The sequence below is a fragment of the Scyliorhinus torazame genome, chromosome 13 (assembly GCF_047496885.1).
Source record: "Scyliorhinus torazame isolate Kashiwa2021f chromosome 13, sScyTor2.1, whole genome shotgun sequence".
Classification (NCBI taxonomy): Eukaryota; Metazoa; Chordata; class Chondrichthyes; order Carcharhiniformes; family Scyliorhinidae; genus Scyliorhinus; species Scyliorhinus torazame.
In genome coordinates, this window is record NC_092719.1 from 31,955,986 (window position 1) to 31,971,507 (window position 15,522).

Genomic DNA, 15,522 nt, shown 5'->3' on the forward strand with positions numbered 1-15,522 from the left:
TTGAGTATAGAAGCAGGGATGTGTTGCTGCAATTGACAGTGCCTTGGTGAGGCCACACCTGGAGTATTGTGTGCAGTTTTGGTCTCCTCTGAGGAAGGATGTTCTTGCTCTTGAGGGAGTGCAGCGAAGGTTTACCAGACTGATTCCAGGGATGGCGGGACTGTCATATGAGGAGAGATTGACTAGGTTGGGATTGTTCTTGCTGGAGTTCAGAAGAATGCGGGGGGAATCTCAGAGATTTATAAAATTCTAACAGGATTAGACAGGGTAGATGCAGGGAAGATGTTACCAATGATGGGTGTGTCCAGAACCAAGGGTCACAGTCTGAGGATTCAGGGTAAACCATTTTGGATTGGGATAAGGAGACATTTCTTCACCCAAAGAGTGGGGAGCCTGTGGAATTCATTACCACAGGAAGTAGTTGATGCTAAATCTTTGAATATATTCAAGAGGCGGCTGGATATAGGACTTGGGGAGAATGGGATCAAAGGCTATGGGGAGAAAGCAGGATTAGGCAATTGAGTTGGATGATCAGCCATGATTGTGATGAATGGTGGAGCAGGCTCAAACGGACAAAAGGCCTCCACCTACTCCTATCTTCGATGCAATTTTTGGAGGATTGAAGAAAGGGAGATTAAAAAGTCGCGAAAGGATGCCAAAAGGACTGCAAAAAGCAGTTGTGAAGGAGGGAGGAAACGAGGGCTTGCCATCGAGTGAGAGGGCCAGCAAAAAGGCTGGCAAGATGGCGGAGGCCAGGACCGCATGGTGGGGCCGCACTGCCTCCGGTGGAAATGATGACTGAGGTGATGGCTGTGGAGCTGGAAAAGCAATTTGTGAGTCACATGGTGGCGTTGAGGAAGGAGATGGCAGTCGCACTGAAATCGTTGGAGGAGGCGGCAATTGCCCCGGCAAAGACATCGGCCGAGGTGAGAGGGCAGGGCGAGAAGATAAAGGAAGTGGAGGAGGCCATGTTACAGCACCGTGACCAGCTCACCTCGATGGGGGACGAACTGCAGAGGGTGGTGGAGGCTAACCAAGGGCATCAAGCAAAGCTCGAAGATTTGGAGAACCGCCCGAGGTGGCACAATTTCAGGATTGTGGGCTTGCCCGAGGGGGTGGAGGGCTCGAGGCTACTTTGCCGAAATGCTGGCGGAGTTGACGGGGGAGGGGGAGGAGTCCTTCCAGTATGAACTGGTCCGAGCTCATCAGTCGCTAAAGTCGAAGCCAAAATTAAATGAGCCACCAAGAGCAGTAATTATCCATAGATATCACATGAAGGAGAGGATGTTAAGTTGGGCGAAGCAGAAGTGGGAGGTGCAGTGTTGCTGGTGCTCAGATATACCAGGATTTGACGGTGGAGTTGGCAAAGCGAGCGGCGTTCGGCCGAGTAAAGACGGCACTGTACAACAATGGGGTGCGATTTGGTGTGGTGTATCCTGCGAAGCAGAGGGTTACGTACAACACCAAAGATTTTTATTGTGAGGTGGCTGAGGCATTCGTGTAGGCAGAAGGTTTGGGACAGAAGTGAGGAGTGGAGCTGGAAGAAAGATCGTGGACTGTGATTGGGGAGCTGGAAAATGTATAAATGTTATAACTTTCTGTTCATTGACCTGATCTCATTGAATGGTGGAGCAGGCTCGAGGGGCCAGGTGGCCTACTCCTGCTCCTAGTTCTTATGTATTGTAACTTACTTGACTTCACATTGTTATAGAGTTTCAGGTTTTTTTTGTTTGGTTCGATTGGCATTCTTTGTTGCGACAGTTATACGTTATTTTATTGAGTTGTGTGGGTGGGATTTTTTTTTTCTGGGACTGGCTGGGAGATGAGGGGACCAAATGCCTGGGGGGGTGGGCGCACTAGCTAACTAAAGTCGGCTAATGCACGGAGGTGAGGTGGGGGTGGGGCTGCCGACATTGGAGCCTTGTGAGCAGGTTTTGATGGGCCTACGAGGTGTGAGAGGGGGGGGGGGGAGAAATCGATACTGGTTGAAATTTTTTCGAGAGGAAGTACGGGGGGGGGGTATTCTGGGAGGGGGGCTCGATGTTAATAATGGATAGGGGCGGGTCAGGCTCCTGGGGCACGTCCCAGTGGTATGATGATGGTGGATAAGGGTGGGGGGGGTGAGAGACCCCCAGTTGGGATAGTCACGTGGAACGGGAGGGAGTTGGGAGGTCAAGTCAAGAGGTCAAGGGTGCTTGCGCATCTTAAAAGCTTGAAGGCCGATGTAGCAATGCTGCAGAAACTCACTTGAGGGTGAAGGACCAGGTGAGACTTAAAAAGAGGTGAGTTAGTCAGGTGTTTCATTCTAGATTTGACGGAAGGGCACGAAGGCGAGAGGTAATAGTCAGCAAACGGGTACGGTTCCAGATGGAGAAGGTGGTTGCAGATCAGGGGGGTAGGTATGTGATTATGACAGGGGTGCTGGAGGAGAGGTTAGTGGCGCTGGTAAGTGTGTATGTTCCCAATTGGAATGATGTAGGATTCGTGAAGAAGGTGTGTGGGGCCAACCCCGACTTGGACTCACACAAACCCATGGGAGATTCGGCAATTGCAATATCAGATCATGCTCCGCATTGGGTGGAGAAGGGGGTAATACAGAGGCCAGGGTGGAAATTAGATGTGGGACTGTTGGGGCATGGAGGTTTCTATGACAAAATTGAAAAAGTAATTGAGGAATATATAGGTTTTAACTGCACTGGGGAGGTGTCTAAAGCAGTTATCTGGGAGGCTCTAAAGGCGGTGGTAAGGGGTGAGGTGATCTCATTTAAGGCTGGGGTGGACAAAGAGGAGGTTGGAGCGTCAGAGGATAATAGAAGCGATGTTGGAGGTAGATAGGAGTTATGCAGAAGATGGGGACCCACCGAAGTTGGAAAAGAGGAAGGAACTACAGGTGAGCTTTGACCGACTATCTGCCAGGAAGGCGGTGCGCCAATTGAAGCGAGCAAGGGGGGGCAGTTTACGAACATGGAGAGAAAAGTATGTTAGCGGGTCAGCTTCGGAGGGAGGCGGCGGCAAGGGAAATTGCTCAGGGCAGGGAATTTGGTGGCAGCTCCGGATCAGATTAATAACGTCTTCAAGGAATTTTATGAGAGGTTGTATAGGGCGGAGTCACCTGGGGAAGACCGAGAGAGGCAGGAATTTCCAGATAGGCTGGAGTACCCGAGGTTCGGGGGAGGGGGACAGGGCTACATTGGAATGGGCGATAGTAGAGCAGGAGATAAAAGATGCGATTGGGAGAATGCAGTCAGGGAAGGTGGCAGGCCAGATGGGTTTCCGGTGGAATATTATAAAAAATTCAAGGATAAGCTGGCACCGCTTACGGTGGGGATGTTTGAAGCGGCGATAGGGAAGGGGGTGTTACCACAAACCTTGGAACAGCCATCGATTTCCCTGTTGCTTAAGAAAGATAAGGATCCAACAGCGTGTGAGTCGTATAGGCCCATATCACATTTAAACATGGACGCAAAGATATTGGTGAAGGTACTGGCAGGTGGGCAGGAGGAATGCCTCCCGAAGGTGAGGATCAGACAGGATTTGTGAGCGGCAGGTAGGTCTAGGAGGGTATAGAACGTGGTTATGGCACCGACGCAGGGGAGGGAAAGAGAGGTGCTTGTGGCTTTGGACGCCGAGAAAGCGTTTGACCGGGTCAAATGGGAGTACTTGATGGCAGTTCTGGAGAGGTTTGGGATTGGGCCACTATTTGTGGACCGGGTAAAGCTACTGTATAAGGAGCCGAGGGTGAGTGTCCGCACAAATAACGTCAGCTCGGGATATTTTTCTCTCTACCGTGGGACTAGGCAGGGATGTCCTATGTCCGGGCTGAAACACTAGCAATAGCATCGCTCCCGATGGCCCCGGGGAAATACTCAGGGAGTCCGGTAGTAATAGATATACACATTCCATAGAATTTACAGTGCAGAAGGCCATTCAGCCCATCGAGTCTGCACCGGCTCTTGGAAAGAGCACCCTACCCAAGATCAACACCTCCACCCTATCCCCATAACCCAGTAACCCCACCCAACACTAAAGGCAATTTGGGACACTAAGGGCAATTTATCATGGCCAATCCACCTAACCTGCACATCTTTGGACTGTGGGAGGAAACCGGAGCACCCGGAGGAAACCCACGCACACACGGGGAGGATGTGCAGACTCCGCAGACAGTGACCCAAGCCGGAATCGAACTTGGGACCCCGGAGCTGTGAAGCAATTGTGCTATCCACAATGCTACCGTGCTGCCCAAGAAAGCCCAATAGCTTCGTTGAGAATTTGGAGGCATTTTCACCAGCACTTCAGGTTGGGGGCAGCGTCAAGGGAAATGCCGAATTGGGGGAATCACAGATGTGAGCCAGGGAAGTGAGATGGGAATTTCCAGAGATAGGAGAAGGGAGTTAGGGCACTAAGGGGGGGTGGGCAAACTATGTTCATATGTTTCGGTCCTGTCCAAAGCTGGAGGATTTCTGGAAGGAAGTTTTTAGGGTAAACCTCCAAGGTGGTGCACATGGAACTTGACCCAGGCCCTCGCGAGGCCATATTCGGGGTTTCGGATCAGCCAGGGTTGGAAGCGGGTGCAGAGGCAGATGTTATAGCCTTCGCCTCGTTGATCGCCCAAAGGCGGATCCTTTTGGGGTGGAGGTCAATCTCTCCACCCGGTGCCCTGGCATGGCGGGTGGACCTGCTGGAATTCTTAAGTTTGAACTCAGGGGAAGGACAGAGGGGTTCTACAATTCATGGGCGTTATTCATTATGCACTTTCAAGAACTGGATGACATCGAACATGGGGAGGAGGCTGTGTATGTTGATGGTGACTATAGGTGATTCCGGATTCCTTTTTTTTAATTCGATGTTTGTGTTGACATGTGGGTTGTTGTTTGGGGGTTGGTGGGAGAATAGGATTGTTGTTGTTAAGGGGATTGACATTGTATTCGTTACCATTGATTGTTGGTGGGTGTAAAATTGAGGAAATGTGAGAAAGGAGAATAAAAATATTTTTTTTAAAAAGAAAGGCATAAAGAATCCTTGAATTCATCGATTGAGACAGTGCAAAAAAAAAGGAAACTACACACGAATTTTGTAAAACACTGGTTGGACACAGTTGGAGCAGTGTGTCCAATTCTGAGAACCAGTCACTAGGAAGGATGTGAAGGATTCATGAGGGTAGAGAAGGGATTTACTAGAATGGTACAAGAATAAGAGGCTTTAGGGCAGCACGGTGGCGCAAGTGGTTAACACGGTTGCCTCACGGCGCTGAGGTCCCAGGTTCGATCCCGGCTCTGGGTCACTGTCCGTGTGGAGTTTGCACATTCTCCTCGTGTTTGCAAAAGATGTGCAAGATAGGTGGATTGGCCATGCTAAATTGCCCCTTAATTGGAAAATCAATTTGATACTCTAAATTTATAAGAAAAAAAAAGGCTTCACATGAAATGTTACTGCAGAAGCTGGGGCTGTTCTCTTGAGAGGGAGAATTGCATAATTTAGCAGAAATATTAAAGTGTCAAATGATTTTGATAAAGAAATAATAAAGGGAAATTGTTCAAATGACTGAAGAGCTGGTAATCAGAAAAGACAGATTCAAGGTAATTGGCAAAAGAATCAGAGGCAACTTGACTTTATTATTTTTACATAGTGATGCACTGGAGTAAACTATCTGAAAGGGCAGTGGAAGTAATAGTCAAAAATAAATGGGTTAAATCCTTGTATGGAGAACAAATTGAAAGATACTTTCAATAAGCCAACACAGGCATAACAGGTCAACTGGCCTTCTGTTTATCACTTTATTATTCTAAAGGAGAAAGTAACATCACAAGTAGATGAGCACCTGGAGAGAGAGGTCATGTTATCATTCAGGTTTTTTTCTTAAAATGTACTTGAATCACTAAAATAGACAATAGTGTCTATTTATGCTTTAGACTCTGATCCAGGATCCTTCCTACAGACAACCCTGGGCCATTCTCGATCATCCACTAAACACAACCTCAGCAGGATTTATACAATCCAGGCCCAAGAGGGGAGAACTTCATGCTGCCCCGGACTCATTCTCTTGGGCTGCGGTTATATTGCACTTACCCATCAAGATCCGCATCTGCTTCTTCCCGAAGATTTTGGATAGGACCTGCGATAAAGCCGACCCCATGGTGCCGGGATCGGAGCGGGGCCTGGCGGCTCGAATAGGCCCGGGATCGGCTTCTGAAGGTTCGGCCTGAGGCCTGGCGGCTCCGGGGTTCGGGGCCGGGCGGCTCGGGCTGAGTCCTGGGGCCGGGTGGCTCGGGCTGAGTCCTGGGGCCGGGCGGCTCGGGCTGAGTTCTCGGGGTCTGGCGGTTCGGGGCCGGGCTGAGTCTTGGCTTCGGGCGGGAGTGGCACCGGGAACTGGCCTGGCGATGACGTTTCGAATGACAGTTTCCGGCCAACGAGTAAGAAATGACGTCGCACGTGCGGGTCAACGTGATGAGTCCGCACCACTTCCGGACGGTCTAACCAATTGGCGGCTCGGTTTCGAAGCGGCTGGCCCAGTGACGTCATTGCGGTGACCTTTGACCCCAAGGCCTGTCACCTTCTCAAGATGGCGTCTTTCCTGTTCCATTGGCGACGTCAGCTAAGGTTTTCTGGCCTCGGCGTCCCGGCCTCGGCCTCGGCCTGAAGGCGACAGTCAGCCCGGAGAGGAGGCGGATCTCGGTGAGGATCGGGCCTGTTTGCTTTGTGGGCGAGAGGGGAAATGGGAGTCCGGTCAGTTGACCAAACACGGCCTCGGGCGGGCCGGTGGGTCCTGAGTCCCCCGGAGCTGGCCGGTGCTGCGGGGACGCTGCCCTGTCCTGTCCCCGGGGGGGGAGGCTTCTCGTTTAACGGAGACGCTGTCTCAGACGGCTGTAAAAGATCTTGTGACAGTTTCGAACTAAAGCAAGGTACCCTCGTCCCATTTCTGGTCATTATTGTTAAACTCATCCTCCACCAGCATCACTAAAGCAGGTAATCTGGCCGTCATCACGTTGTGGTTTGGGGGATCCCGAAAACAGTGATTACATTTCGAAAAGGGTTCCACTGGCTACAAAACTATTGTAAGGCATCCTGAGTTCATGAAAGGCCAAATTTGTGACCAACTCTTATGAAGAACTTGTATTTATTTACATTATGTCTTTTACAACATCAGAACGCCCAAAGCACCTTATTTTGGCCTTACGACTAATAAAGTACTTCTCAGGTTTCGCCGTTGTTGTACTATAGGAAACACGGCAGCCAATGTGCACACATCAAGGGACCACTAACAGCAGTGATGATCAGACAATATGGTTACTTACTGGGGTTGATTGAGAGATAGATGTTGGTCAGGGCACCTCCAGAACATCTCTGTTCCTCTTCTGAATAGTGTACTGGGATCTTTTATATCCAACCAGGGCCTCCGTTTAACAGCTCATCTGGAAGACAGCACCCAAAGTCTGGCAGCACTCATTCCATATTGCTGCCCCACAGAGCAGCACCTCTTGGCCCTGCACCTCTGACAGTGCATTACACTGGAATGTTAACCTACATATTTGTGCTCAAGTGTCCAGAGTTGGACTTTGAACTCACAACCACCTGATTGGGAGGTGAGAATACTCCCCAAAAAGCCATGCCAGATGTAATAAACAGCCCCAGGGCACCTCACAAGAGCACAGTGACATAGAAATATAGAAAATCGGAGCAGGAGTAGGTCATTCGGCCTTCGAGCCTGCTCCGCCATTCAATACCGTCACAGCTGATCCTCTAGCTTGAGGCCATGCTCCCGCTCTCTCCCCATATGCCATGATGCCTTTTGAGTCAATAAATTGATCTATTTCCTTCTTGGGTATATTCAGTGAGTTGACCTCCACAAACTCCTGTGGTAGAAAATTTGGGTATCAGGAGGGTCGTAAAGCGATCTGTTGCACCATTCCCGCCATGGTCTTGATTGCAGGAGAAGCTCCCAATGGTCGCTACTGGCTTTTACATTGAGAATGGCGACCACTGCCACCTTTAAAATGAAAAGAAATGAGGCTGTGTGCAGTCTTCCGACCAGAAGCGGCAGCAGAGAGCAGATAATGCATCCTGCATGTACACTTGATGTCAAGAGCCTTCCATATACTTGCTTTTGCCGCCAAATCACATAGCAGAGGTGCTTCCATTTTCCAGCTGCTGGCAAGAGGACTGTGAAAATGGATCATTTTCTTAAAAGTAAGAGACGGCGAGAGACTCAAGTAGCAAGTGTACCTACTGGACAAGATCTCATAACAGAATCTGCTGGAGAGAGCTGCTTGGGAGAGTCCAGGGAAGACACAATGCAGTGCTGGTGTTAACTCTGAAATGGAAGACCAGATGGGTTCCCGGTGGAATTCTATAGGAAATATGTGGACCTGCTGGCCCCACTCCTGACGAGAACCTTCAATGAGGCTAAGTAAGGAAAGGGGGACACTACCCCCGACGATGTCGGAGGCGACGATATCGCTGATCCTGAAAAGAGACAAAGACCCGCTGCAGTGCGGGTCATACAGGCCTATCTCCCTCCTGAACGTAGATGCCAAGTTATTGGCCAAAGTGATGGCGACAAGGATAGAGGACTGTGTCCCTGGGGTGGTGCATGGTGACCAAACAGGATTTGTTAAAGGGAGGCAATTGAATACTAATATACGGAGGTTGTTAGGGGTGATGATGATGCCCCCACCGGAGGGGGAGGCGGAGATAGTGGTGGCTATGGATGCAGAGAAGGCATTTGATAGAGTGGAATGGGACTACCTGTGGGAGGTACTGAAGAGATTTGGATTTGGAGAGGGGTTCGTTAGATGGGTTTGGCTCCTGTACGGGGCCCCGATGGCAAGTGTGATTACGAACAGGCAACGATCCGACTACTTCCGACTATATAGGGGCACAAGACAGGACACACCCTGTCCCCGTTACTGTTTGCGTTGGCAATTGAGCCATTGGCCATAGCGCTGAGGGGCTCTAGGAAGTGGAGAGGGGTACTTAGAGGAGGAGAAGAACATCGGGTGCCATTATACACGGATGGTCTACTGTTATATGTCGCGGACCCAGTGGAGGGGATGCCTGAGATAATGCAGACACTCAGGGAGTTTGGAGAGTTTTCGGGATACAAACTGAATATGGGGAAGAGTGAACTGTTTGTGATGCACCCCGGGGAACAGGGCAGGGGAATAGACGAGCTGCCGCTGAGGAGGGTAACAAGAGATTTCCGGTATTTAGGGATCCAGGTGGCCAGGGACTGGGGAACCTTACATAAGCTTAACTTGACACGACTGGTAGTGCAGATGGAGGAGGACTTTAAGAGGTGGGATATGGTGCCCCTGTCATTGGTGGGCAGGGTGCAGGCGGTTAAAATGGTGGTCCTCCCGAGGTTTCTTTTTGTGTTCCAGTGCCTCCCCATACTGATTACAAAGACCTTTTTTAAGAAGGTGTACAGGAGCATCATGAGCTTTGTGTGGGCCGGAAAGACCCCAAGGGTAAAGAAGGGGGTTCCTGCAGCGCAGTAGAGATAGAGGGGGATTGGCACTGCCGAGTCTGAGTGATTATTATTGGGCCGCTAACGTGTCTATGATATGTAAGTGGATGAGGGAAGAAGAAGGAGCTGCGTGGAAAAGGCTGGAGATGGCGTCCTATAGGGGAACTAGCTTAAAAGCACTGGCGACGGTGCCGCTGCCGTTCTCCCCGAAAAGGTACACCACAAACCCAGTGGTGGTGGCGACTCTGAAGATTTGGGGGCAGTGGAGACGAGATAGGGGAGTGACGGGGGCCTCAGTGTGGTCCCCGATAAGGAACAACCACAGGTTCGTCCCGGGAAGGATAGACGGGGGATTTCAACGTTGGCAGCGAGCAGGAATTGCGAAACTGAAGGACTTGTTCTTGGACGGGACGTTCGCGAGTCTGGGAGCACTGACAGAAAAATACGGGTTGCCACCTGGGAATGCATTTCGTTATATGCAAGTGAGGGCATTTGTGAGGCAACAGGTGAGGGAATTTCCGCAGCTCCCGGCGCAAGGGATCCAGGACAGAGTGATTTTGGGGGCATGGGTGGGAGACGGTAAGGTGTCCGATATATACAGGGAAATGAGAGACGAGGGGGAGACGATGATAGAGGAACTGAAGGGAAAATGGGAGGAGGAGCTGGGGGAAGAGATTGAGGAGGGGCTGTGGGCAGATGCCCTAAGTAGGGTAAATTCCTCGTCCTCGTGTGCCAGGCTCAGCCTGATCCAATTCAAGGTACTATACAGGGCGCATATGACGGGAGCAAGATTGAACAGGTTTTTTGGGGTGGCGGATAGGTGCAGGAGGTGCGCGGGAAGCCCTGCGAACCACACCCACATGTTTTGGTCATGTCCGGTATTGCACGGGTTCTGGGTGGGTGTGGCAAAAGTGATTTCAAAGGTGGTGGGGGTCCGGGTCGAACCAGGCTGGGGGTTGGCTATATTTGGGGTTGCAGATGAGCCGGGAGTGCAGGAGGCGAGAGAGGCCGATGTTTTGGCCTTTGCGTCCCTAGTAGCCCGGCGAAGGATTCTACTTATGTGGAAAGAAGCTAAATCCCCGGGCGTGGAGGCCTGGATAAATGACATGGCAGGGTTTATAAAATTGGAGCGGATAAAGTACGCACTAAGAGGTCGGCTCAAGGGTTCACCAGGCGGTGGCAACCGTTCCTCGACTATCTCGCAGAGCGATAAGGGAAAATAGGAAAGATAACAGCAGCAACCCGGGGGGGGGGGGGGGGGTGCATTCGGGTCTTCGGGGTTTTTTTGTGTGTTGTTACATATTTGCTGTTCATATTTATCTTCTCAATGTTACTATTTCTTTTTGTTTCTTATTTGTGTTGGCACTTGCCGTTAGTTAATATATTATTTTAAAAACGATCAATGTATATATTGTTACAAAGTTGTAAAAATGGAAAATTCCTGGTTGATCGAAAAACTTTAATAAAATATAAATATTTTTTAAAACTCTGAAATGGAAAAAATAATGAAATGAAAATCGCTTATTGTCACAAGTAGGCTTCAATGAAGTTACTGTGAAAAGCCCCTCGTCTCCACATTCCGGCGCCTGTTCGGGGAGGCTGGTACGGGAATTGAACCCGCGCTGCTGGCCTGACATGGTCTGCTTTAAAAGCCAGCTATTTAGCCCTGTGCTAAACCAGCTCCTACTCTGGACAGAACTCCAGGGCCTCTGGTTAACAGCCTACAAAGTCAGGCCAACGCAGTATAAAAATGACTTCTTGAGGAATGGACTTGTCAATTGTGCCAATGCAAATATGGATGTAAAGCCCATGTGTGTTATATGCAGGGAACTACTGGCAAATGAGAGGAGAAATTTCAGATTTTGAAAGAGAAGTGGTGGGTGAAAAATTCCTTTTGAGGTTGAGACCGAAGAGTCAGTTATTAACCTACAATTGACTCCAAATTAAAAGACTGCGCTGTTGTACCTGATGTGTGATATCAAATTGAAAACACACCAAAGGCCCATGAGGCTGTCAGCATTCTGGAGCAGCATCTCCCACGAGTAACCAGGGCCTTCACGATGACGTACATGTGCGAGGTTGGATTTTTCATTTTCATAAAGATGAACACAGCACAAAGGAACTGGCTGAAATCTACATCTGATATGTGCATTGACCTCTCCTCCTGTGAACCTGATTGGAGTAAGATTGTGAAGGCCATGCAGGCTCCCCTTTCAGCTTAACGTTAAGCGAACGTGTCGCGAAGGTTGGCCGGCGTGAGTCGCGAATGTCAGCCAGTTGGCAAAAGTGAAGAAAGTTTGCGAAACACTGATTTGAATACTCTGCAATTATGTTTATCTTGCTAAAGTAAATCATTTCATACTTATCAACATTATAATGCATCTATCTGCTGTATATTTGACCCCCTCACTGAACTTGCCTAAATTGCCTTTAAGCCTCTTAACATCCTCCTCACCAGTCGCAGTCCTACCAAGTTTTGTTTTGTCAGCAAACTTGGAAATGTTACATTTGGCCCCTACATCCAAATCACTGAAATATATTATGAATAGCTGGGGCCCAAGCATTGATCCTTGCAGTACTCCACTGGCCACTCCTGCCACTCTGAAAAAGACTCATTTATTTCTACTCTTTTCTGTCTGCTAACTAATTTTCAGTCCATGTCATAATTAGATGAAAACTGGCACTAAGCTAAGTTGCGCAATATTAGAATAGGTGACTGGAAACTTGGTTGAAGAGGTACATTTTAACAAGCAATATACAGAAGGGGAAGTTTTAAAAAATATATATATTTATTAAAGTTTTTTAACACAATTTTTCTCCCTTACAAACAATAACCCCCCCCCGCCGTAACAAAAAAAAAAGAGAAATCGCGCAGAGCAAGATATACACATGGCAAAATGATATATTTACACAGCTTTGTACACTGGCCCTCACCCGTACGTGCCAGTTTCCCCAACCCTTCATGTTATCTCTTGCTCATCCACCCTCCCAGGCAGTCCCCCCGTTCTCCCCCCGCCCCCCCTCCCAGGACGTCCGTGTCCCCCCCGTCCCCCCGCCAAGGTTGCTGCTGCTGCTGCTAACCGACCTTCCTCTAATGCTCCGCGAGATAGTCTAGGAACGGTTGCCACCGCCTGTAGAACCCCTGCGCAGATCCTCTCAAGGCGAACTTAATCCACTCCAACTTTATGAACCCAGCCATATCGTTTATCCAGGCCTCCATGCTGGGGGGCTTCACCTCCTTCCACATTAGCAAGATCCTTCGCCGGGCTACTAGGGACGCAAAGGCCAGAATGCCGGCCTCTTTCGCCTCCTGCACTCCCGGTTCGTCCACTACTCCAAATATTGCTAGCCCCCAGCTTGGCTTGACCCGGACTTTCGCCACCTGAGATATTGCTCCCGCCACTCCTCTCCAGAACCCCTCCAGTGCCGGGCATGACCAAAACATATGGACATGGTTCGCCGGGCTCCCTGAGCACCTTCCACAGCTGTCCTCTACCCCAAAGAACCTACTCAACCTCGCCCCCGTCAAGTGCGCTCTGTGGACCACCTTAAATTGTATCAGGCTGAGCCTGGCACACGAGGAGGAGGAATTAACCCTACCTAGGGCATCAGCCCACAGACCTTCCTCGATCTCCTCCCCCAGCTCCTCCTCCCATTTACTCTTCTACCAGCGCTTCCCCCTCTTCTTTCAACTCCTGGTGTATTTCCGACACCTTGCCCGCCCCGACCCATACACCCGAGATCACCCTATCTTGAACTTCTTGTGCCGGGAGCAACGGGAATTCCCTCACCTGTCTCCTCAAAAGCCCTCACCTGCATATAACTAAAGGCATTTCCCGGGGGTAACTCGAACTTCTCCTCCAGTGCCCCTAGGCTCGCAAACGACCCGTCGATGAACAGGTCCCCCATTCTTCCAATCCCCGCCCGATGCCAGCTCTGGACCCCCCGTCCATCTTCCCCGGGACAAACCGGTGGTTACCCCTGATCGGGGACCACACCGATGCTCCCATTGCACCCCGGTGCCGTCTCCACTGGCCCCAGATCCTTAGCGTTGCCGCCACCACCGGGCTCGTGGTATACTTTGTCGGCGGGGGCGGCAGCGGTGCCGTCACCAACGCCCCAGGCTCGTTCCTTTACAGGACGCCATCTCCATCCTCTTCCATGCCGCCCCCTCTCCCTCCATAACCCACTTGCGGATCATCGCCACATTTGCTGCCCAGTAGTAGCTCCCCAGGTTTGGCAGCGCCAACCCTCCTCGGTCCCTACTGCGTTCCTTACTCTCGGGGTCTTATTCGCCCACACAAACCCCATAATACTCCTGCCTACTCTCTTAAAAAAGGCCTTAGTGATCACGATGGGAAGGCACTGAAACACAAACAGAAACCTCGGAAGGACCACCATTTTGACAGACTGCACTCTACCCGCCAGCGAGAGTGGTAACATGTCCCATCTTTTGAAATCCTCCTCCATTTGCTCCACCAACCTCGTCAGATTCAGTTTATGTAGGGTCCCCCAACTCCTGGCTATCTGGATCCCCAGATACCGAAAGCTCTCCTCCGCCCTCCTCAGCGGTAGGTCCCCTATCCCTCTTTCTTGGTCCCCCACCTGTAATACAAAGAGCTCACTCTTCCCTACATTGAGCGTAAAGCCCGAAAACTCCCCAAACTCCCTTAGAGTCTGCATGAACTCCACCATCCCCTCCATTGGATCCGCCACGTACAGCAACAGGTCATCCGCATATAGCGACACCCGATGCTCTTCTCCCCCTCGGAACACCCCCCTCCATTTATTAGACTCCCTCAATGACATGGCCAATGGTTCGATCGCCTATGCGAACAACAGGGGTGACAGGGGGCACCCCTGCCTCGTCCCTCGGTACAGTCGAAAGTACTCCGACCTCCGCCGGTTCGTCACTACACTCTCCATCGGGGCTCTGTAAAGGAGCTTAACCCAATTGATAAACCCTACCCCGAACCCAAACCTATGCAGCACCTCCCAGAGGTACTCCCACTCTACTCGGTCAAAGGCCTTCTCCGCGTCCATAGCTGCCACTATCTCCGCCTCTCCCTCCTCCGATGGCATCATTATCACGTTTAAGAGCCGCCGCACATTGGTTAGTTGCCTGCCCTTTACAAATCCCGTCTGGTCCTCGTGGATTACCCCGGGACACAGTCCTCGATCCTCGTAGCCAGCACTTTTGCCAGCAACTTTGCATCCACATTGAGGAGCGAGATCGGCCTGTATGATCCACATTGCAGTGGGTCCTTGTCCCGCTTTGGGATCAAAGAAATTGTCGCTTCTGACATTGTCGGGGGCAGGGTCCCCTCCTCTCTTGCCTCATTAAAGGTCCTCACCAGTAGCGAGGCCAACAGGTCTGCGTACTTCCTGTAGAACTCCACCGGGAATTTGTCCGGTCCCGGGGCCTTCCCTGCCTGCATGCTCCCCAAACCCTTGCTCAGCTCCTCCAACCCAATTGGTGCCCCCAAACCAGCCACCTCTTGCTCCTCCACCCTCGGGAATCTCAGCTGATCTAGGAATCGTCTCATCCCCTCTTCCCCCGCTGGGGGCTGGGATCTGTACAGCTCTTCATAAAAGACCCTGAATACCTCGTTTATTTTCGTCGCACTCTGAACCGTGGCTCGCCTTCCATCTTTGACTCCCCCTATTTCCCTCACTGCCATCTTCTTACTGAGCTGGTGTGCCAGCATCCGACTAGCCTTTTCCCCATACTCGTAGGTCGCCCCCTGCGCTTTCCTCCACTGTGCTTCCGCCTTCCCTATGGTCAACAGGTCAAACTCCGTCTGGAGCCGACGTCTTTCCCCAAGTAATCTTTCCTCCGGGGCCTCTGCGTATCTCCTGTCCACTCTCAAAATCTCCCCCACTAACCTCTCCCTTTCCGGACCCTCTGTCTTCTCCCTATGAGCCCTAATGGAAATTAGCTCGCCCCTGATCACCGCCTTCAACGCCTCCCATACCACCCCCACCCGCACCTCCCCGTTGTCGTTGGCCTCCAAGTACCTTTCGATACACCCCCTCACCTTCCCACACACCACCTCGTC

At 50.9% G+C, this 15,522-nt stretch overlaps 2 protein-coding genes across 3 annotated transcripts in view; one reads left to right on the top strand and one right to left on the bottom strand.

Moving 5' to 3' along the window:
• The window catches only part of LOC140387933 (ADP-ribosylation factor 5), a 51,740-nt gene extending 45,348 nt beyond the window's left edge, over window positions 1-6,392 (bottom strand). Inside the window, exon 1 of the mRNA XM_072471275.1 lies at window positions 6,067-6,392. Within this exon, the coding sequence (XP_072327376.1) occupies window positions 6,067-6,133 (67 nt within the window). The 5' untranslated portion in view covers window positions 6,134-6,392. The remainder of the gene's footprint in view (window positions 1-6,066) is intronic.
• A 119-nt stretch (window positions 6,393-6,511) lies between these two features.
• Window positions 6,512-15,522, top strand: part of gcc1 (GRIP and coiled-coil domain containing 1) — a 36,382-nt gene continuing 27,371 nt past the window's right edge. Inside the window, exon 1 of one of the 2 annotated variants that reach the window (XM_072471265.1) lies at window positions 6,512-6,672. The gene's annotated coding sequence lies outside the window, so the exon portion shown is untranslated. The remainder of the gene's footprint in view (window positions 6,673-15,522) is intronic. The other variant, XM_072471266.1, reaches the window with a different exon arrangement.